This window comes from Pelodiscus sinensis, chromosome 14, assembly GCF_049634645.1.
Source record: "Pelodiscus sinensis isolate JC-2024 chromosome 14, ASM4963464v1, whole genome shotgun sequence".
NCBI classification, from domain to species: domain Eukaryota; kingdom Metazoa; phylum Chordata; order Testudines; family Trionychidae; genus Pelodiscus; species Pelodiscus sinensis.
The window spans coordinates 821,948-845,726 of record NC_134724.1 but is presented as its reverse complement, the minus strand read 5'-3'; the positions used below and the strand labels follow the sequence as shown (position 1 = coordinate 845,726).

General features: G+C 41.5%; 1 protein-coding gene across 1 annotated transcript in view; it reads right to left on the bottom strand.

Moving 5' to 3' along the window:
• Positions 1-23,779, bottom strand: part of CTDSPL2 (CTD small phosphatase like 2) — a 100,392-nt gene that overhangs the window by 31,704 nt on the left and 44,909 nt on the right. Inside the window, exons 3-8 of the mRNA XM_075896797.1 lie at positions 20,527-20,665; positions 16,622-16,771; positions 13,560-13,775; positions 11,664-11,742; positions 10,805-10,916; positions 9,272-9,358 (exon numbers count right to left, since the gene is read on the bottom strand). Of these exons, the coding sequence (XP_075752912.1) occupies positions 9,272-9,358; positions 10,805-10,916; positions 11,664-11,742; positions 13,560-13,775; positions 16,622-16,771; positions 20,527-20,665 (783 nt within the window). The remainder of the gene's footprint in view (positions 1-9,271; positions 9,359-10,804; positions 10,917-11,663; positions 11,743-13,559; positions 13,776-16,621; positions 16,772-20,526; positions 20,666-23,779) is intronic.

Here is a 23,779-nt window from a genome sequence, read left to right as displayed (position 1 = left end):
TGCTGTTTTGACATTCCTAAGCACAGAGAGTTCACAGAGCAACTCATGATGCTGCTCCCAAGCACTTGAAGGAAATCCCAAGATGTTCAGTGACCAATGATACATATCCACAATGCTGTGTTCACACTGCTGATGATGATACGCCCAGCATGGACATGATCTGTCAACAGAGGGGGCAAGAGTGAACATCTACTAGCAATTTTTGTTTTGATGGTGTTTGGGTGTCAACATAAGTTTCGTCAACCAAACTTGGCAGTGTAGACATACCTTAGAGCTAGGGCACGTACTTCAAGCAGACCTCAAGTGTGAAATCCAGGGGTTCAAACATCTGGAGGGGCTTCAGATCTCCTTGGCCCCCATAAATTGTGCCCTTGGGAGTTCGGTCTCAAGCAGCACTTTGTGTCCTCTCTCTTTCCCAGGAAGTGTGACCAGAGGTTGCCTCAGAGCACAATGTGATGTGACCCTATACCCCTCCTCCTCTGCATAGGGGGTGGGCACATGGCCCCTCATTACCCCCTACGTATCATAGAATCATAGAACACTAGAACTGGAAGGGACCTCGAGAGATCATCAAGTCCAGTCCCCTGCCCTCACGGCAGGACCAGCTAGATCAATGTTTCCCAAATGGTGTTCTGTGGAACCCCAGGGTTCCGTGAAGTGAAACTAACGGTTCCATTACAATGATAATTTATGGTTTAAAAAACAATTAATATTATGTGATTTTTGTTTTTAAATATGTGCAATTAAACTAAATGTTGGTTTCATGACCTTGTTTAGCATTTGTTTATTATTATCCTTACTTATTTGTGGTCTACTTTTTCAGCTCCATATATTAGACTGTTATTACGGGTTCCGCAAAATTCTTTCAAGTTTAAAGGGGTTCTATGGCCAAATAAAATTGGGAAACACTGGTCTAGATCATCCCTGTCAGGTGTCTGTCCAACTTGCTCTTAAATATTTCCAGGGATGGAGTTTCCACCACCTCCCTAGGCAATTTATTCCAGTGTTTAACCACCCTGACACTTAGGAAGTTTTACCTAATGTCCAACCACCCATGTGGATTAGATTAAACTGATTTTTAAACATGCATTGGATTTTAACACACCCTCGGCCCTGCTATAGTGTCACTACCGGAAAAGTTAAGGCTGTCTAGAAACCTTGACTGTATTTCAGTGCCTTCATTTGTTTGGATTTCTTTTAAATTTAACACCTTCTCTGAATTTTCTGGGCTTATAATGTTGAATTCCAAGTAACTGCAACACCCCTATAATGTATTTTACCCTAAAAGACTCATACTTATACTCAACCTTACCTCTATATTAACATATTTTTCTCTATAATTTTCTTTGTTTTTAATTTAAAATTTCATAACCCAAAGAGATTAAGAACAGCCATACTAGGTCAGACCAAAGGTCCATCCAGCCCAGTATCCTGTCTGCTGACAGTGGTCAATGCCAGGTGCCCCAGAGGAAGTAAACCGAACAGGTAAAGATCAAGCGATCTCTCTCCTGCCATCCATCTCCACCCTGTGACAAACAGAGACTAGGGACACCATTCCTTATCCATCCTGGCTAATCGCCATTAATGGACTTAACTTCCATGAATTTATCTAGTTCTCTTTTAAACACTGATATAGTCCTAGCCTTCACAACCTCCTCAGGCAAGGAGTTCCACTGACTGTGCGCTGTGTGAAGAAGAACTTTCTTTTATTTGTTTTAAACCTGCTGACTATTAATTTCATTTGTTGGCCCCTACTTCTTATATTATGGGAACAAGTAAATAACTTTTCCTTATTCACTTTCTTCACATCACTCATGATTTTATATATCGCTATCTTCATAACCCCTCTTATGTATTATTTCCAATTGTTTGAAGATATGAAGGATCAACCTTAATTTTTTTTTACTTTAACTTTTTTGGCCAGTGTTGTGGTTCCTTTATGCCACTCAGCAGCCAAAACATACTAACTAGCCAGTTAAACTGCATTTATAGCCACTTTGTTTTACCAGAGCATAGCAGAGCAACTCGAAGATACAGCTCAGTTTCCCCATCCTACAAATCCGCCTTTTCTTTGGTCCCTGAGCACACACCCCAAATGTCCCCTTCCTCCCTACTTTCTTATACATTTTCTTTCATACAAACCAAGTTTCTCCCTCTCCTCTGCCTCCCAAACTCCCTGGAAAACAAACACAATCTGTGTTGCTTCATTGTCCTGCATTCTCACACATCAAATTCCTCCCACCCTCCTTCACTGCCTACTTTCCCTTTCATGTGCATGCACACATAGTGTCTTGCCTTGCCCCACCCCCAACTCTTGTGCATCATATAATTTTTTGAAATAAATAGTTTTGATTAATGTTAATTTTTCCATTATTTTCCATAGCTTAGGCAAAGAAATTTCCTCAATTGCCCCAGCTCACACAGAAAGTCAGTGGCAAAACAAAGATGAAAATGTATAAGTATATTAGAACTATACTATACTGTCTGTTACTTGCACAAGAAAAGTATGGCTTCATGGTAAAGGGGTCCTAGAAATGCCTCATGATCTCAAAGCAATAAGGTGTAGAGTTAGTCACAATCGTAACAGGTAAGATAGGACTTGATTGTGTCTGGTGTATAGAAGCAGGGGGAGAGACAATCCCAAAGGGAAATGCAGGTTCTGCTCCTGACTAGCCCACTAGGGTTACTAGCTGACTAAACACTGTGACTCCACTCCCATTGGGTGAAGAGGCAAGCAATTTGTTGAGTGGTGGAACTCTCCCTTCAGTGTGCACTACCTGGAGGCCTCGAGAGGGAACGCCAGTTAATGAAATTAGGATTCTTTATAGGGTTCCTGGTGCCCTGCACCGCCTCAGCTTGAACCATGATTTAAAAGCACCAACCACAGACCAGAGAATTTTTGAAAACGTACACTAAAATTTGTTAAGCCAAATGTCAGACTTTACACTATTAGCCAATCTAGTTTTGTTGAGAAAACCAAAATTATTAGTAATTATAAGTGTTTGAAAATATCATCAAATGGATAACTCCGAAAAAACAGCATATATTTCATTTGCTATATAGCATGAAACAAATTCTTCTAAAAAATTAAATCAAATGATGAGCTATCAAACTCAAGAAAGTGGGCTTTTAAGTGACTCAGAATGAGTATTCTATATTTTAAAGACAAAAATGATCAATCACAAACTTCAAAACTAGTAATCATGAGAAAAGTAAACAGATATTTTAAAATAGCTTATTAATGATATCCAATAATTGGCAAGAGAAAATGGAAAAATTAAACACGATCTGGTTACATTAGATAGTTAATCTTCTTTAAATAATTCATTGTTTTTATTTTGTTTTGTAAAACTTTAAATTCTCTTCAAGAAATAGAGGCATTAATGATCACAGGATAAAATTTCAGCCATGTAGTTTGTTGCTATAGCTAATCCATGTAACTGTGTATATCCCACCTCCATCTTGGAACATATGCACAACCCCATCCCCACAATTTTTCCAATATTATTACTATCTTTTAAAAAGAGCAATGCCAGCAGTTCAAAAACAATAAAATGTTTGTCCAGAAGAGGGGTGGAAACTAGTAAGAAAAACCAATTTTAGTTAAATTTCAATGGAATTATTATAAAGAAGAGGAAGATAAAATACTCTGTAATATAATAAACCCTTTGATACAGTTGTTAATAAAAATCACATAATTAACTTGACAATCTTTAAGACTTTACCATGCCGGCTGAACTAATTACTTATTCTTCCCTTGTTCTTTTATGTCCCTCAGAAATACCTGTTTGGTTACCCAGTTACCAGATGATGGTGAATACCAAGAGCTGAAAGCCCGTGCTGCTGCATGGATGTGACAACTGAGTCAAGTAATCCACCATCTGTACACTCTCCCTCAGACAGCCAATGAAACCAGTGCATTTCATTAAAGGGTGGTGATTGGCACAGTTACCTCTGATATCACAACGGTCTGAGACTCCTGTCATGGATTGGGCTTTCACATAATTCATTAAGTCAAATGGCTGAGAACTTTAAAACTGGATGGTAACAGACAGCAAATCCCAGTAATGACTGAACTTGGTGATATTCTGAACAAAAAGAACTCTCAGACATGTTTGTAGCTATTCCCTTGCTTCACACTTACTGAGGCACTGCAGGCTTCCAAATGACACATGGAATGATAATCCTGGATACTTTTTAATATAGATAAGCAGCAGCAATCTAGCTAAATATACAGCTTGATCTGTATTTTAATAGAAATAAGCAGTAAAATGCTATTTTATTAAAAGAAGCATGTAACACATCTGTCAATTTCCTATTAAATTAGATATTCATTGCGCTGCAATGCTCTAGGGATCTTCTTCCTCTGTCCTTAAAGGAATACTGAGGTGTTATAGGTCAGTGAAGTTTAGTAGCTCTGGATTTGCCACTAGACTCATCTTACTCAACTGTAAGAGACCAAAGACCATATAAACAAACAGCAGGTTCTTAAGTTGACTGTGGCTCTCCAGGTGAGAAAAACATAGTTCTAAAAGTCCAATTAGATCAAGGTGTCACGTTTTTGGATTTTAAGGGGAGCAGTCAGATCACTGCTGCACCCACGGGGAAGGTGTTTGCCCCAAAGTCTGTAGAAAGGGGGCCATGTGAGGTGTCAAATGAAAGCTTGTGTTCTACTGATTCTATGTGTGCTACTCATATACTTCTGTGATGTTTGTATGTGGAGTTATGAATATGGATTCTGTGCTAAAATTGGCCTGCACTGCCTGTTGTAAAGAAGGATTGTTCAGTTGATGACTATGCTAATTATCACTGCTTCAAGGACAATGGCTCTCAAGGTGCCCAATACACACCTGAGGAATGCATCTGGAAACCTGCAAACCAATCAGTATCTAATGGCTGCTGGCATGGAACACAAGGATAGGTCACTTGGCCATATGACCCACTCCAGCTTGGGAGACACCGGGAATGGATATAAAGTGCCATGAGGCAGACTCCATCTTGTCTTCAATTCTGCTATTGATCCCAGATGCAGCCTTGCAAGGGACAGAGAGCCAGGAAGGATTGTTAGCCCATCCTGACATAGGATGTACACCAGAGACTTTTAAGATTGAAGTTTATAGCCTCTCTGTTGAGAGCCTGCATCAAGAACTTAGTGATTGGTGCATGTAATGTATTTTCCTTAACAACCTTACTCTCAACCTATTCTTTCTTTCATTAATAATCTTTAGATTTTAGATTCTAAAGGATTGGCCCAGCGTGATCTTGTGGGTAAGATCCAAATTGTAAACTGACCAGGAATCTCTGGCTGGTTCTTTGGGACCAGGAGGATCCATTCAGGGTAGGTAAGATTGGGTCCTATAACCCCTCACCTGTGTGGTAGGCCCGGGGCTGATTGTGGCAGAGAGAGAGCTGGGGTGTCTGAGGGGCTTTGATCGTGAGGCTTCCTGCTGGCGGATTGGCAGGAAAAGAGGAGACTGAGAGGGAACTGAGGGGGGATATGATAGAGGTACAGCTGCTCCCCGAGTTATGACCACCTCCACTTACGACCATCCACACTTATGACCAAAGCAGCCGTAAATGCGGATCTGAGTTACGACCGGCGATCCGCGCTTACGAACAGAGCAGTTGCCATGTAACTCTATGGGATCCGAGTTACGAACTTTTCGAGTTATGGACCAAGCATTGGTCCGTAACTTGTTCGTAACTTGGGAAGCGACTGTATATAAAATCATGAGTGGTGTGGAGAGGGTGAATAAAGAAAAGTTATTTATTAGTTCCCATAATATAAGGACTAGAGGACACCAAATGAAATTAATGGGTTGCTGGTTTAAAACTAATAAGCGAAAGTTCTTCTTCACACAGCACACAGTCAACCTGTGGAACTCCTTGCCAGAGGAGGCTGTGAAGGCTAGGACTATAACAGAGTTTAAAGAGAAGCTAGATAAATTCATGGAGGTTAGGTCCATAAAAGGCTATTAGCAGCCAGGGGGTAGGAATGGTGCCCCTGGCCTCTGTTTGTCAAAGGCTGGAGATGGATGGCAGGAGACAAATCACTTGATCATTGTCTTCAGTCCACCTGCTCCAGGGCACCTGGCCACTGTCAGCAGACAGGTTACTGGGCTAGATGGATCTTTGGTCCGACCCAGTACGGCCATTCTTATGTTCTGCGCGACTGGTTTGTGACCTGTTTTGGGAAAGGTCTCCAGGCTGGGGCTGTAAGCAGCCCTGGTTTTGGGCAACTCACTCTGACTGGACGCCCTCAGCGATCCCCAGACCTGGCCCAGTCTATCACACAAGGGTAAGAGCTCCCAATATGATAGTAGCTTTCTTTGTGGGTGCTTACTAGGGACGTTAAAAGTCAGTTTAGCAGGTAACCATGTAACCACTGAAAATCTTAGCAATTACACACTGTGGGCTCTTTAGTATAAAGCTTAAATAGCAGACCTGATTCCCAGGGAGGAGGCTTCACTGCCTGGTTGAGTGTAACCCACACCATTAACCGATAAGCATCGGTTAAATGGTTATACTCTAACATCCCTAGTGCCTATCATAGATTAAAGATCACAAATGATACATGGGATGCTTGTTGCTCTTTTAGAGAAGCCAGTGTGGTAGCAAGTGACCAGAAGAGGAATGAAAACTCTCAGATACCCCCTGCCACATCCTATCAGAGTAATGAGTTGAATAACCCAGTTATGTTTGGCTACAATGAGGTAGAATATGTGAAATGTCTTTTGATCAGATACTATTGGCTTAGGTAGCTGAAACAGGAAGATCAGAGAGATTGCTAAATCCAAGAACTAAGTGAACAGAAATCTCTAGGCTGGGTAAGGCCTGCTTGTTGATGGAAGGTATTCTCTGAATGCTGGAGGGAACAAAATGACTTACTGACTAAGATTGGTGGTGCTACAGCAGAAACCTCTTAACCAAGTAACAAAAGGGAGAGTCTGACACAAAGTGCTAATACATTATAAAATAAATTCATACAATATTGCTAAAAAATTAAACATTAACTCTTGTTTCCCAGAGACAGATGTACTGTGATATTCAATATAAATTGGTTATCATTTCTGCAGCATTGTTGATAGCCAGTTTTGGAATATACTTCAAATAAGCTGCTTGATCATCCACCCTCCCACTACTGAAAAAGTATCATTTCCTGGCTTTCAATTAGTTAGAGAAATCAGATCTCCTTCTGCATAATTATTAGTGCAACTGGGTATGAGATAATGGAGAAACCGTGTAGGAAAAGAAGTACTGAACTAAGTTTTACTCTCTCTTAAAAACAAGATTTAAGCATGTTTTTTATAATTAATTTCATAGTTTTTCTTCAATAGTCTAACTGAAGGTATTAGATGTTCAGAGACTAATAGAAAATATTTTCATAAACTGGTCTTCCATGTCAGGTATTGTTTTCAATGAACTACAACGTACTGTAGTTTATAAACACATAACAATATTTTCTTACCTAATAATTTGTCTTCAACTTTTGCTCAGACATTTACTTCCTCCTTGCCAGCAGGAGGAGACAACACCAGTGAAAGCTTAAATGACACGCTATGGGCGAGTTTGGAGATCTGAAATTCAGATGGCCTATTGCAGAGGAGATGACCAAATAGATAACTGAAATAATCGCTTTTCAAAACCAGATGAAATAGCTGGCTAATGTCTATAATACAAAGCTAAGAATGTATGCAATATTAACAAGTGTTTGTTCAGTGTTTGTTTCTGAATGGGAAATTTCTCTTTTTACCCTCAGCCTCAGTTCATTATTTTAAGATTATAACTACATTTTTTACTTTTTAGTCTCCTGCTTATTGTCCCTCAAGTAGCAAGAGATTAATGTTGCCTGGGTTGTCAGGTCTGGTTTACAGCCACTGCAGTAAAATAAATAGGTGGCCAGGAATCCTACAACATAGGTGATATAGGCACAGGCTGCCCTTCCCAAGCCTACCTTGTGACGCTAGTGCTCCTCTACAATTCTAAACTCGGGACAATAGATGAAGCCACATCATCATCGGATTAGATAAAAAGAGGAGCACGCTTACGTACAATGATGTTAATACAGATATAGAAACCTTTCCACCATTTACTTAAATATGCCTTTGATCAGACCCTAAGCCGGCTCTCAGCTACACTTAGTAAAACACACCATCACCAAAGGAGCATAGTTATAGCCAGAAATACTCAAATTATATTGAAAGCCTCAGAAAGGGGAGGAAAAAAAGGCTTAATTTATTTGCCCCCAAAGAATTAATTTGAAGCTTCCTTCCCAGCTCATCCAGGAGGAAACTGAGAATGGCAGTCACCAAATAGGAGACAAGTTAAAGAAACCCATTAAAAATTATTTTAGTTTCAAAATTCCAAGGGGTTTTATATGCAACAACGAAGAAAAACATTTTTAAAATTAGGAAAAATACCTGGACAAGTGTCCTTTTAAGGTGCCTGATGACTGGCTCATTCTCCAAAGATACTACAGAGGGGTCCAATATCGTGCGAACTACATGGAGGGGAAGCTGTTGCTACTCCCAGGTACATCACACAAAAGGACCTGAGAACAACAGCCTGGGTCAGTGCAGCATCTTTGGCAGTTGCTGGAACAGATCTCCTCTTTCCCATGCCTGTTCCTCTATAGTATGTCAATGTAAAACATATAAAGCTAATCATACTGCCTGAAGCAGGAAAAACAACTAGCAGGTTCCACAAGACAATCAAAAGTAATTGTAATCACCACCTAGAATCTAGCTGGAGTGGAAGAGGTAAAAATGTTACTGACAAAAGATACGCAAGACTAGGTATGCTAGATAGAAGCTAGTTAACTTGAGGTTTTGAAGATTAGCCTTTTTCACAGTAAAAAATGATCAACCAACATGGATTGGTTTCCCCATTTAGGGAAGAAAGTTACGTTTGTGGCAAGTTATTACAGGGGGAATGATACTGCCTGAACTTTCAATGTTCCTGTCTCCACCTGCTGAAAAGGAGAAAGGCTGCTATACAATACAGCTGCTAAAAAGAATATTTACATTTTCTTACTAATCATTGTTGACATCATTGCTAGTAATCATCATTACCGTGTTATAGTAATAAAAAGTACTCCACAATACTTCTAATACATGACCACCTGCCCCAGAATTTCAAATATGCAGCATATAACTCAAACGGCTGTTTAGATGCCAGTCAACGTTTAACTCTCTCCTGACCAGACAACATAAGAATAATAACTTTATCTATTAAACAAAAAGCTAAATGTTTCATATATAGTTCTAATTACCTGGTAAATGACATCTTGGAAAAGCACTGGAAAAGTGAGTGCAGCATCTTCTAACTCGTTTAGACTACAATGCACTAATGTTTCATCCTAGAAAAAATAAAAACATAAACATCATACTAAATTAAGAATCTATTGTGACAGAATTGTTGAAAAGAAGACTCTTTATGTTCTTTTGCAAGGAAAACATACTCTATAATTCAGTCTGGTCAATTTAGCTTTCCATGTAACACTGCCAAGGCTTGAAAGACAGCCATTAGTGAATTATACAATTCATTAATGTTGCAATTCCGTGAGAATTTCATTTGTAACTCTGGCACCAACACAGAGTCCCAAGAGAAAGACATTTTGGTTTTACAGGCCCAATAAATTCCTCTTATTAAATACAAGCTTACTCCTATCAGTCTAAAATGGGTGTCCAATGCATATGACCTGTGTAGAATAGGTTACATAGCACATGATAAAACAGAGCTTATAACGTCCATCTTAACTTTAGTTATCCCATGAGTCTTTCTAGAGTTATTGTTTCCCATTTCATTTAAAAAATAGACTTCTTTGCTCATTAAATGACAACTATAAATAGCCAGTGACTTATCCAGTAGCAATAGCTTAAATACAATAAAATGGATCAACAGAGAATGAAAACAAATCATTCTAAAAAGAAGCACACTCTTTTCTGAGAAAAGATTCCTCGGACTTAAAAGGGAATCTCACTTGGGCTATGTCTAAACTGCCCCCTCTTGTACAAAAACATATGCAAATGAGGCAAAGCATGGAATATCGCTGTGCCTCATTTGCATAATTAATGAGGCTCCATTATTGCGCAAGAGGCTTTTGCGTAAAAAGGAGCCATCTACACAGCTCCTTTTTGTGCAAAAACCCTCACTTACGCAAGAGCCATTCTTCCGCTTTTTTCCCCCAGGAAACCGGCTCTTGCGCAAGAGGGGGTTTTTGCGCAAAAAGGAGCTGTGTAGATGGCTCCTTTTTGTGCAAAAGCCTCTTGCGCAAAAATGTAGCCTCATTAATTATGCAAATGAGGCATGGCGATATTCCACACTTCGCCTCATTTGCAGATGTTTTTGCAAAAAAGGCTATAGTGTGGACATAGCCTCAGAGACCTGATCTTTTATAAGTATTTGCTCAAGTACAGGTGATGCTGAATTTTATCCTATAATTGATTTTCTCTACTACTGTTATGGGAAGGTCCCATGGAGGGTCAGCTAACTTTGGTTCATGAAGATTTAAAAAATTGAAATGTTTAGGGAAAAAAATGTTGAATCACACAACAAATGCCATGAATTTTCCATTCTTGTTATTCAATGACCATTTCTCAAATTATTCCTTTGCATTCAGTGTATTTTTAATTTAAATTTTTAAAAACATTTTAATACTTTATTGTCTATCAACAAGTACATTTAATGAGGTCTCTTTTTTATAATGGGGACATCATGTTCCCAGGGTGTCCAACATGCAAAATAAGTGGATCATAAATTAATTCTTCTCCCACAACTACCTTATGTCTATATACATACTTACCAAGTCTAAAACTAAAGAGAACTCTGGTGTGCTTCTTGTTTTCAGTGGAAGAGCTGGCTTCCTATTAAGTTGTTCTTCAGTTAGTGGTGGAACATGTTTGATGAAATAATATCTAAAAAGGAAAGATAATTTGTTGAATATATACAGTTACATTACTCTGACAGTGGAATAAGTCAAATACTGTAATTGAAAGTAATTAAGAGTAAGAAATAAAAAATTTAAACTGAATATAAGCCATGAACTATGGATGTTAAATATCGATTAATTGAATAGTTGAGTAACCTAGAATCATAGAGCCGGAAGAGACCTTAGAAGGCCATCAAGTCCAGCCCCCTGCCCAAGGCAGGACCAATCCCAATGGTCATGAATTCTTATTGGTTAGTCGACTATTTTATAGTCCCTGGGGGCAGGGCTAGCAACCAATGCACTCCAGCCCCACTCTTAAGGATTCCCTCTGCCACTCTGTGTGAAGTGACAGGTGGGAGCTGGTCTGCGAGGAAAGTCAGTTGAAAAACCAGCTGCCTTCAAGGACTGGCTGCCTGTCACCCTATGCTCCTGCCTCTCATACAGAGGCAGCAGTGCAGGGTGGCAGAAGGGTGCAGGGTGGCAGAAGGAGGGAAATGTATGTAGTCTACAGCATTAACCTATACGCTTTTGCTTATCAGATAATTGGTTAAACGTCTACATTATTACATTCCTATCATGAACCGCCACAATATACATCTTATAATTTCGAATAGAACTCGTCATAGCAAGAAAGTGCTAAACATGACAAAGTATTTGCTCAAATACAAGGTTTTTTTTATCCAAAGCCCCAAAATTATAAAAGTAGTATTTCAGTAAAATCATTAACACTTACGGATCAAAGACCTCCCAGTCTTCTTCGTAGGTGGCTTCTGCATGAGCTGATGAGTAACCACTGTCTGGAGATACTGGTGCTAAAATTCAATGGAAAGACACAAAACAAAACAAAAAAACCCACAAGAGCTAGTCTTATTAGTGTACTGTTTTAAAATGTGAAAATGTTGCACACAATACCTAAGTAGCAGTGAAAATTCTCCATCATCTTCTCCTCACTTCAGCCCTACATCTTCTAGGGAGAAATTCACCTCCCAGCAGCGAACCTACACTAAGCCATACTCTACTTAAATTTCATATTTGAAGCTTTAAAATGAGACTTAAATAGTTGATAGGCTTGTGACAGCTCTGTACACAATGGTAAATTTAATGTTTCAAGAATTTTTCATCGAAAAATTACCCAATGATTCTCCTGAAGGAAACACTGTAAATTAAGGAGGGAACTATATACATTTGCCTTTTGTTTATGTTATTTTGGTAACAGCAACCAAAGGGTTAGGAACTTCTTTTTGGTGATGGGCATTTCAAGAGTTTACATTTCATTTTATTACATTTGTATTGAGTCAGAAAAACTGACACTTGGAATCAAAAGATTCATTTAAATTTGGAAGTCAACTCAGTCACACAAGGAATGGATTTGGCCTGAAGTTTGCCAAAAACAGAATATCATTGTAAATAACAGAAGCAAAATACAGGACTATGTAGCACTTTAAAGACTAATAAGATGGTTTATTAGATGATGAGCTTTCGTGGGCCAGACCCACTTCCTCAGATCAAATAGTGGAAGAAAATAGTCACAACCATATATACCAAAGGATACAATTTAAAAAAATGAACACATATGAAAAGGACAAATCACATTTCAGAACCGAAAGGGGATGCGGGGGTGGGGGGGAGAAGGTAGATGTCTGTGAGCTAATGATAGTAGAGGTGATATTTGGGGAAGCTATCTTTGTAATGGGTAAGATAACTAGATTGTTTGTTGAGACCAAGGTGTAAAGTGTTGAATTTTAGCATGAATGACACTTCAGAGGATTCCCTTTCAAGTGCAGATTTGAAAGGCCTTTGAAGCAGGATGCAGGTGAGTAAGTCGTTGAGACAATGTCCTTTCTGGTTGAAATGGCAAGAAACTGTTTTTTCTTTGTGATCCTGTCTAATATCTGTTTTATGGGCATTGATCCTTTGGCGAAGTGTCTGAGACGTTTGTCCAATGTACATAGCAGATGGACACTTTCGGCACATGATAGCATAAATTATATTTCTGGATGCGCAGGAATATGTGTTCGTGATCTTATAACTCACTTGGTTAGGTCCAAGTGGACACTTTACGCCTTGGTCTCAACAAACAATCTAGTTATCTTACCCATTACAAAGATAGCTTTCCCAATTATCACCTCTAATATCATTAGCTCACAGACATCTACCTTCCCCCTCCACTTCCGCATCCCCCTTTGATTCTGAAATGTGATTTGTCCTTTTCATATGTGTTCATTTTTTTAAATTGTATCCTTTGGTATATATGGTTGTGACTATTTTCTTCCACTATTTGATCTGAGGAAGTGGGTCTGGCCCACGAAAGCTCATCATCTAATAAACCATCTTGTTAGTCTTTAAAGTGCTACATAGTCCTGTATTTTGCTTCAGCTACACCAGACTAACACGGCTACATTTCTAACATTATTGTAAATAACAGACTGTTTCCCAGGCTATTGGGTCAAAAAAAATCAGCATACAAGTAAATGCTATCACAAGCTATATTATTCCCAAGCAAATGTGGAATCTTTATTTATATAAAATACAGGAACACTCTGAGCTAAAAAGTTTTTACTCAAAAGTGCAAACATGTTTATTATTGCACATTTAACTTAAGAGTTCCAGGAAAAAGCAAGTTTCTTACCTGTAAGTGGTGGTAGATCACGATCAGTTGCTTCCTCCACTTCTTCCAAACCGTTGTTGATAGTAGATCTGACTTGCACTGCTTGGCTAGTGTAAATTGCACCATTAGTCGATGTTGCAGTACTGGTCGTGATCTCATCCACCTGTTCCATATCAAGCTGTTTCACTATTTCTTCAGCTTCAACAGCTTGCCCAGGGGAATCTGATCCCGATGTTCCTGAAATGAGGTTTCAGTGCAATTATTATCCTAATGTTGAATTACTTAACAGAGTATGAATATGTGTAAATTCAGAAATAATGTGTTCTGGAATAACTGAAGATAATTCATTATATTGAAATATAAAATGTTGGATTGAGAGAGAAATTCATTTTAGATAGGGTGAAAAATACCAAATGAGTTTCTTACACCTTGTAAGTGAAGTGTTAGACATCTATAACTAGGAAGCAAATATTTTAATGCAACAAAACCCATGCCTCCTCTTATATAACTCAAACAACCATTCTAATAGTTAGATACCGCTTCCTTTATGGTAACTGCAGTTCTTGCCCTGACAGTCAAAAAGAAATAACTGTTGTTCTTCGAGATGTGATGCTCATGTCAATTCCAAGTAGGTGAGAGTCTGCCAGTATCAATTCCTGGACCTTAAACAAGATATTCCAAGAATTGTAGCAGTAATAGTTCAGGACCACTGACTGGAGAGCTATGTGAAGCTGGAGACCCCCAGATGAGTACACCTTCTGACTGAAGAGATCCAGCTTCTTTGCTTCCTTGGATTTGGGGGTTAACTTCAGCTAATCCTGTCTTTCCATGTGGTCCCTTCTACCACTAGAGAACCCAGCTGCAGGTGGATAAATAGGTGTTCATATCCTATGCAGAGCACAAATTACTTCGCTCCACCACTTTAACTATGGGAGGAAGAGAGGCAAGTGTGTGCTGTAACACCTTAGCAGTGTTCTGAATGTTTTTAATGAGGGGCAAAGCCTTGTGGCCATAATGCCCATCATAGCATTGTCTCCTTTGAGACCTAGTACACCTGCATATTAAGGTTTTGTGCAACCCTCCTGAGCAGCTCCTGATATACTCTGGTGTCCATGGCAGGCAGTAAGGTGGAAGTTCTCACCACCAGTTCATCCAGGAAGAATAAGGACAATGCCCTCAGGAGCAATGGGTTTTCCTGCCCCTCTTGTTTGTGGCATTGCCATCCATGGAGACCCCCTGAGTGGTACCACTGACATCACTAGTTCCCAAGACTACTCATCTTGGTACCAGTTCCAGAACCTACATTGGTCTCGGCATCAACTTGAATGCCATTTCCTGTCCCCAGAGAGGTTGCTGAGGGAGGGATCCTCACCTCCAAAAACACCAACATTGATCTGGAACTCAGGCCCTGGGCTTGGTGGCCCATAATATCCAGAAGGGCCCCTGGGCCAGCCCTGGCCAGTGCACATGGGCAACTGCAGTCCATCTTCCTGCCTTGAGTGATGGCAGGAACAGTACCGTTTCCACCTAGAGGCATAGGAGTCCACCTCCAACTCCAATCTCAGTAATCAGGGAAGAGCTGAGAAGCGATACCACAGCAAGGGCAATTAGAGCTTCTCTGTGATGCTGAAGTGAATGCCGGTGATGGAGAGGGGAGTATGCCATCATTGCAATCAGGTCCCTGGCCACTTAAAAAGAGAGCAGCGTGGACAGGAGGTCTAGATCCTGCTCCAGGCACTTCTACACAAAGCAGCAAATCTGGACTGGACTCAACATAGCACCTCGTTAGGCCGGAGTGATGGGGCTGGTATATCCAGATCCTGGACACCGTGTCCCGACATGAGGCACACCCAACCGGTGCCTGCTCACCTCACTGCTTTAGTGGGGGAGCATCCCCAGTCCATCCATATCTTTTCACGTAGCGCCAATAAATGGGAATAGTGACGGGCACTTGCACTAAAAAAGGTCTTCAGTGCCAGGAAACAGCCATGCCGAGGGTCCCTGAAGCCTGACTCCTCTCTTGGTATCAAAGCCTCCCTCATTGAGGCCAGCACACTTCACGCTGAAATGCCGGGCCTGGAGTCAGAAGTCGGTTGGGCCCTCTGAAGGTGAAGGGCTGATTCCATCAGAAGTTTCAGACGAAAGTCCCCTTTTTTCTTGGTTCTTGGCTAGAAGCCTCTTCAGATCTTGCACTTGTCTGATTGGTGGGACTGTCCAAGGCACTTCAGATAGGAGTCATGTGGGTCTTCCTTTGGCATAGGCCTCAGGCAGGACCCACATGGCCTGAAACCCTGAGACTGAGGCTATGTCTACACAGCAGGGTTATTTTTGAATACCTGATGTTATCCTGAAATAACACAGTCTGCGTCTACACTACAAGCAGTTATTTCAACATAATGTCAAAATAATGTCAAGCTGGAGATCTTCTTACTCTGACTCCTGTAACCCTCATTTTATGAGAAGTAAGGGAAGTCGGAGGAAGCACACTATACCTTGGACTTCCTGCTGTGTAGACAGCACCAAAAGCTGAAATAAGCTATTTCAACTTAAACTACACAATTGACGTAGCTCAAGTTGCGTCGCTTGGCTTTCGCCCTGCTGTGTAGATGTGCCCTGAGGCATGCCTCAGTCCCTGGGAGGGGAACAAAAGGATGAGGGGTAACTCCCAACTAAAACTTATCAAACTACTATACATACTACCTATAAAAACTCTTAACTATTTACAGAAAACAGTAAAGAAAAGTCCACTAGGGGAGCACCTGCTAAATGCAAGAGAGAAGCTGCTCCAACAACCGTCACTAGCACTAAAGAGGAGCTGAAGAGGTGGTGACTCAGGAAGGATGGATAGATCCCGCCATGAAGGCACAACTCCAAGAGGCTCCACAGCTAACTTGTGGTACTGATAGAAGAAAAACCTTCCGACAGCTGTGCATGCAGCACACCCATACCTATTTGGAATTGAAATGAGCAAACACTTGAACATCATCTGTTGCATCACCAGTAGATCCAACATTTTAACAAAAATCGTGTATCACACTTAGTTTTTATGTTACTATGGATTGTGTGCTTATGATAATAATTACCATTTTTATTTGCTGGCGAGAAAAAATTAAAAACAGGAGAAAATATGGTCCCCAATAATGTAGTCCGTGGGGGACTGCCAGTGGCAGGATTATCTTCTAATTTTCCGTTTTGCTTTACATGTTGGTTTGTCATTTCATAACTTCCAGCTTCTGTAAAAGAAAAGAAAAAAAGATATAAAACTGCAATGGACTGATTTTGTTTCTCATGTCTGCTTACACTCTTTTCTTGTACATTTTATTATATGAACCACAATGAATTTTCCTTATTCTTTACTATAGGTCAGATAAATTAGCATAAGCATTTTACTAAAACAGAAACATCACTTACTGAAAAATTAAATATCTCACCACAAAACTAACATGTTTTTTATACCACTTCAAATAAGCAATTATAAAAAGACAAACATTATAAGTGAATGTATAGAAGTTTATTTAAACATTTAGGGTTAATCCTCCAAAGTGCTGGGAGCCTTCAATGCCCACTGATTCCAGTGTCAATGGGCCTCCAATGGATACTGAAGATGTCTGTCACTTACCAGGACCACGCTCTTAGTTATTCTGCATGATGTTTTAGATTTTCTAAAAAAATACTAGAACTATTCTTTGTAACCACATATACCAACAAGTCATGGAACATAATTAAGCAAATCTCAGTTTTAATTAACAATTGAGTAAGGCTTTTTATAAATGTGTGTGTATTATCATGTGCCTCCCAAAGAGGAAAAGTGCCAGCCGAGAACTAGTTTGGGTAACAGCCAGAAATAAAGTAGTGGTATTCTGGTTCTGGAGTCAGAAGCTGAAACAAAGATAGGTTACTGACCTTACAGCAGCTGGAGTTCTTTGAGATGCCTTTGTGTATATGAATCCTATCGCAGGTGTTTACACCTCGTACTTGCAAGCCTGGAATCCTTCAGTCAGCAGTACCCATGGAAGCTACACATGTACCTTGTATGCCTTCACCCCCACCCCCAAAAGCAAAGGTTTTACGGGTGGAGCTGCTGCAACCACCATTTAGTTCCTTCAATAATACCAAGTATCCATGTAAGGATCCCAAAGCAATTGGAAAGCAAAGCAGACCATGGCTTCTGTGTGGACAAGGGCATCTTGAAGAACTCCAATTACTGTAACATAAATAACTTCTCCTTTGAGCATTTGCCCCACTGAATCCCACTACTAGGTGACTGACTAGCAGTTACCCCTTAAAGCAGGGGTGGGGAACCTAAGGCCTGGGTACCGGATGTGGCCCCCGGCTTGCCTGCATCCAGCCCTCATGGCTCAAGACTCCTCCACCCAGTATCCAGCCCCCGCTAACCCACCACAGAGCCGGAGCACACAAAATCTACTGGGCCAGGCTCCCCTGGTTCTGATGTGAGAGGGGAATGTGGAGAGCATCTTTCTCCTTCTCAGTCAAAAGCAATGTCTGAGAGGCCTTTGGGGGGGGGGGGTTCTTACTTAGGCACAACCCTCAACTGATTTTAATCAGGGTCAGTGGCCCCCAACCCAAAAAAGGTTCCCCACCCCTGCTTTAAGGAAAGAGAAGTCTTAGCTACATGACTGAGACATCTCTGCCAGCAGGGCATCTGATCTAGAAACTGTCACAGCAAAGCAGCAACAGATATGTAAACCAAATTCTAAGTAGGTGCTCTAACAAACCTCAGAAATAGGGACTCCCATGCTACAGACAACCAAGCTACACTGATTCAACAGGAAAGGAGTAGTTTGTTTAATGAACAGGAAATCTTAACACAGTCCACCACCCATACAGAGCACTCCAATATGACAGAACTCACCCCTTTATATGACTTTTGGCAACGAGTCTGTCTAGCCAATTTACTAGAATGGCTTTATCCTGGGTAAATAAAAAGGGATAGCCCCTGGGAACATCCAGTGTGTGGAGTTTAACCTCTATAAGAAAGCCAAAAGGTTTAAGAAACAAATGCAGATAAGCATATAAACTAGTTCATATGGAATTCCAAAGGCATTTAGATAAAATTTTCTGATCCAGCTTGAAAGTGTGTCTGTCCTTATGAAACAAAGCATATGGAGGAAGGCCAGCCTGTATTTCACTCACCGTGTGAGCTGATGCAATGGCTATCAAAAATATTGTCTTAATGGAAAAGTGAGATATGATGACGTGTTCAAAAAAAGATGCAAGTCCTATATTTAAGTCCCAGATAGGGAAAGGCTCTTTAACTGGTGGAAATGTATGAATCAGGCTATTTAAATTTTAGACACATGGGGTCAGAGAAAACCAAATTCTCTCCCTCCAGCAGGAAATATGCTGACAGAACAGCTAGATGAACTCTAACACAATTAGATGAGAATCCTGAGTGTTTCAAATATAGTACATAGTGCACCATATTCTGAACAGAAGAGTCAAGTCGTGAACATGACTTCACTAGCAAGAAGCTTCTCCATTTAACTAGGTATGTCTTTCTGTTCTGAAACAAGACATCTTGTACAGCCATAGAATACCAGATCATCACCACCTCAGTCTCTGAAAAATAATTCCCTAGCAGTCATTTAGTTGATCTGTTCACCAAAGGCTAGATGACAGCACATTTTAAGACACTTGTACAGGTAAATCCATGTTGCATATGAATGGCAGGTAAACAGATCGTAGCCAATAGTAAACTGTCCTGAGAGAGAGGAAGGTAGGAAGGAAAGAGGACAAAGGGAATCTGAGATACCAAAAAAGTGGAGGAGAGGGAGAAGTAGGAAGAACAGGAATAAGGACAACAAACACAACTACAAAAATAAACTGTTTTCCTCAACCAACGTATTATCAGCTCAATCCAAAGCGCAATAATTTCATTTTGGGTTACTAGTGACAAACAGACTGTTCTAAGACAGGATTCATGGTTAGGTCACTATCGCCAGTTTTCAATGATGAAATTATTGCTTTACTAGGTAATTATATTATTCTTTATCCAACATTTTTCTCATCAAATATAAAAACATATACGCAATTGATGTAAAATAATGAGTTCATTTAGAAAATTTTGCACTGAATAAACCCTGCATTCTTTGAAAATAGCACATTCCTTTGTTACTGCACCAGACAAGTCCTGGCAAGTTAGAAAACAGCTTGAAAGCTGCAGTTTCATCAGCTGTGAAAGAATTCGAAGTCATGTAATTATCTCTATAAAAGCACACTTTGAAAATAGAAAGTCTATCTATCTACCAGGTCACTGAGATATTCAATAAACCTTTAAAGAAATTCTGCAATGATTTAATAGTCCGAAGAACAAGACACTTCCGGGTATGATTTTCAATTAAAAAAGGGAAAAAATAAAGTCATGAGTGCAATGGGAACCGTGTTTCAAGTAAGAGAACTGACTTTAGGGCTAGAACAGCAGAGATTGGTTAGGACAATAAATATTATTGCAAATTTTACATTTTAACATTGCCATTACTATAAGAACGGAATAATATATGCCAGTGTAAATTTGTGAAAGAATTTCATTTATTGCTCCTTTTCACCAAGCACCTGGGAAGCGGAATGATACACAAACTGCCAGTTATTGAATATTTCAACTGTTTGCAAAACACTGTGAAGATGAACACCTTCACATAACTAAATATTGCTATTGCCTTTCTGAGTTTAAAATCATATAGCTAAGTAGTTCCAAGACGTGGTGGTTTCCCATAACTTAAAAAGAAAAAAAAATATTAATAAAATTATTTCTCAGTCCCATCCACCCCGTATACTTAGAATTAATCTCCAGGAAAGAACACTTCAAACGTTGTGTGGGTCCAACTCTGCTCCAAGTGATATTAATGGAAAAATTCTCATTTACTCAAACAGGGCGGAGTCAAGCCTTATATTAATATGTCACCATACAAGTATTAGACCTTGACCTTTTACTTTGTCCTTTTAATACAGGAATGGAATATTTACAAACCTCCATTTACTTGACTTTTCCGTCTTACTCGAGAGAGCTGTTTGTTAGGCTTTTCTCCTGTTTGAGGCGTGGAAGTAATCAAATTGTTATCTATATCACGTTCAATTCTACTTCTCTTTGCAGGATTTTCTCTTTCTTCCTTAAAACAGAAAAGGAAAAATACACACTGAATAGCATCTTTTCGTCCACTAAAAACACCAGAAAATTCTATAGAGTTCCTTTTACTGATCCTCACGTCCAAGCGAAGAATGTGCAGCATATATGTTTATCGTCATTTGGAATTTCAAATTCATCTGAAATGCCAGAAATCAAGACCAAAAAAATGGAGTACTCGGAAAGATAGATGTATATGCAATTTCTGTGGAAAAACTTGCTTCAAACTTTTTTTTCATGTAGAACAGATAAAACAATTACCCACCTTTCCGTAACTGCTGTTCTTCAAGATGTTTTGCTCGTGTTCATTCCATTGTAGATGTGCATGCACTTACATGTATAGATGTCAGAGACTTTTGCCTTAGCAGTATCCATAGGGCTGGCTGTGGCACCCTCGGGAGTTCTGTGCTCATGCTGTAGTATATCAAGTGTTGCCAGCACTACACCCTTTCAGTTCCTTCTTGCCGACAACTCCAACAAAGGGGCAAGAGGGCAGGTAAAAGAATGGACATGAACAACACATCTCGAAGAACAGTTACAATAAGGTAGGTAACCGTTTTTCCTTCGAATGCTTGCTCACATCAATTTCATTGCAGGCAACTCATGAGCAGAATCTTCAGAAGTGGCCACAGAGTTTGTAGTCTTGCAGATTAGAGCATGGCTGTGCCAAAACCAGCATCATCTTGACCTTGCTGGGTCAGCATATAGCCCAAAAGAATGTGTGGATAAACAAACAGGTCGCAGCCCGACAAATTTCTTAGACTGGCACCTGAGCGAGGAAGGCTGCCAATTGACACCTTGTAACGGGATGGGCGCTCACCTCCTGCGAGCACCCTAAATTCAGCCGAGTGTGGGTTCCTGAACTGCCTCAGTTTTAAAAGCCTTGCAGCTACTCAGCTCTCTGGCTGAATTACACAGCCTAGTATGCACTCACAACCCCCTTCGGGGTACACCTCTAACAGAGGACCATACCAGTACGCTCTGCAGTGTGTCTCTGAGTCCAATCCAGTCTCAATCTGTTTCCCCTCTGTCTCTTTCCCCACTCAGCAGGAGAGTGGTGCCTCCAAGGCTTCTCCTGGAGACAGTGTAATGAACAGCTCCCCACTCTGAGCTGTCCCTGGTTCTGCTAGCCAGCCCTTTTAACCTTCTCCCTTCGGGTCTGGGCTGCAAGTGAGCTGCCTCTGATTCTGCAGCTTCTCTTGTAGTCCTCCCTGGCCCTGATTGGCTGGGTCCTCCAGAGCCTCTCTAGCCTCCTAAAGAACTTCTCTATGGCCTTAGGGAGTAGCACCATTACACACTTGCATTCAAGTTAAGTAAGGTGTCACAATTGCCAGTGGGGGCACCTTTGCCAGCTCATAACAATAGTGCATGCAGACCACGATCCAAGATTAGATTCTGTAGATAGATACTGGGCAACCCTTCATCCTGTCTGCAACAGCAATAAATAACCATATAGGCTTATAGAACAGCTTAATTCTATCAATGCAGAAGGTCCGCGCCCACCTGACCTCCAAAGTATGAAGCCTGCATTTCTCCTCCATTGCATGAAGCTTTGGATGAAGGACCATTAAGTATATGTCTTGAGCAGTGTGGAACTGGGAGACAACTTTGGGCACAAAGGCCAGATGCGGACAATGCTGGACCATGTCCTTTTAGAAGACTGTATAAGCTGGTTCTGTCACATGTTTCCTAATCTCAGATATCCTGTTGGATGACGTTATAACAACCAAGAAGGAGCCCAGAGAAGAGAAGCAAGAGGGAGCTGGAAGCCAAAGGTTTGAAATGGGGCCTATGATCCTTCCTTGACAATACAAGATTCAGATCCCAAGGGGGAACTAGATCCCAGACATTCAGGTAAAAGCATTCTAAACCTTTCAGGAACCTTGCCGTCATGGGATGGGCAAACACCGACCTGCCTTGAAACAGAGGGTGGAATGCCAAAATGGCTGCCATCAGATAAACCTTGACCGAAAAGAGCGACAGGTTCTAGAGCTTAAGATGCTGCAAACAGTCCAGGATGTCTGGCAGCACAGCCTCTTCCACACAAATGTGAAAATCCCAAGGCCCAGCACATGAACTGCTTCCACTTTGCCACATAGGTAGCCCTGGTGCCAAGTTTCCTGCTTCCAGCAGGCCCTGCTGGACACCAGCAGAACACTGCTGTGTATCCTTAGCCAGGCAGAAACCAGGCTATCAAGTGCAGTGCCGCCAGATTCAGAGGCAGCAGGCTGCCATGGTTCTAAGACAGGAGAGACAGCTGCAGTGGGGGGCTGTCGAGAGACTCAGCAGTAAGCTGAACAGTGTTGACAGGACCATGCTGGGGCCATGAATATAACAGTCACTTTTTCTTGCTTCACCTTTAGCAGGGCCCTGTGGATTAACAGCACCAGCAGGAAGGCGTACTTCATCACTCCCAACCATGGAATCAGGAAGGAGAAGAGAAGAGAACCCAGGGCACTTTCTGTTCTGCCTAGACGCTGACAAGTTCATCTAAGGCAGTGGCCCCCAACGTTTTGGGGTTGCCGGGCGCCTGGGGGCGGGGCCGCTCAAGCGCCACGTGTACGGGGGCAGGGCCGCTCATGGGCCACGGGCCTGGGGGCAGGGCCAAGCATGCACTGCGCGCCCGGGGCCAGCACCAGCATCTGCTGCGACCCCGGGCAGGGGCCGCCCAGGTGCTGCGCACCCGGGGCCGGCACTGGCATGTGCCACGACCCCGGGCAGGGGCCGCCCAGGTGCCGCACGCCCGGGGCTGGCACCGGCATGCGCCGCAACCCCGGGGCAGGGGACGCCCATGCGCCCGGGGCTGGCACCGGCATGCGCCGCAACCCCGGGGCAGGGGACGCCCATGCGCCCGGGGCTGGCACCTGCTGCACACCCGGGGGCAGGGCCAGCCCACATTGCTCCACGGGCGCACATAAATGGCCCAGCGGGCGCTATGGCGCCCACAGGCACCGCGTTGGGGACCACTGATCTAAGGTGTACCCCACATTCAGAAGATTAGGCTGACCATCTCCAGATGGAGCAACCATTCGTGGCGAGACACAAAGGTCCTGCTGAGGTTATCTGCCAGCACATTCTTGATTCTGGGCAGGAGAGTGGT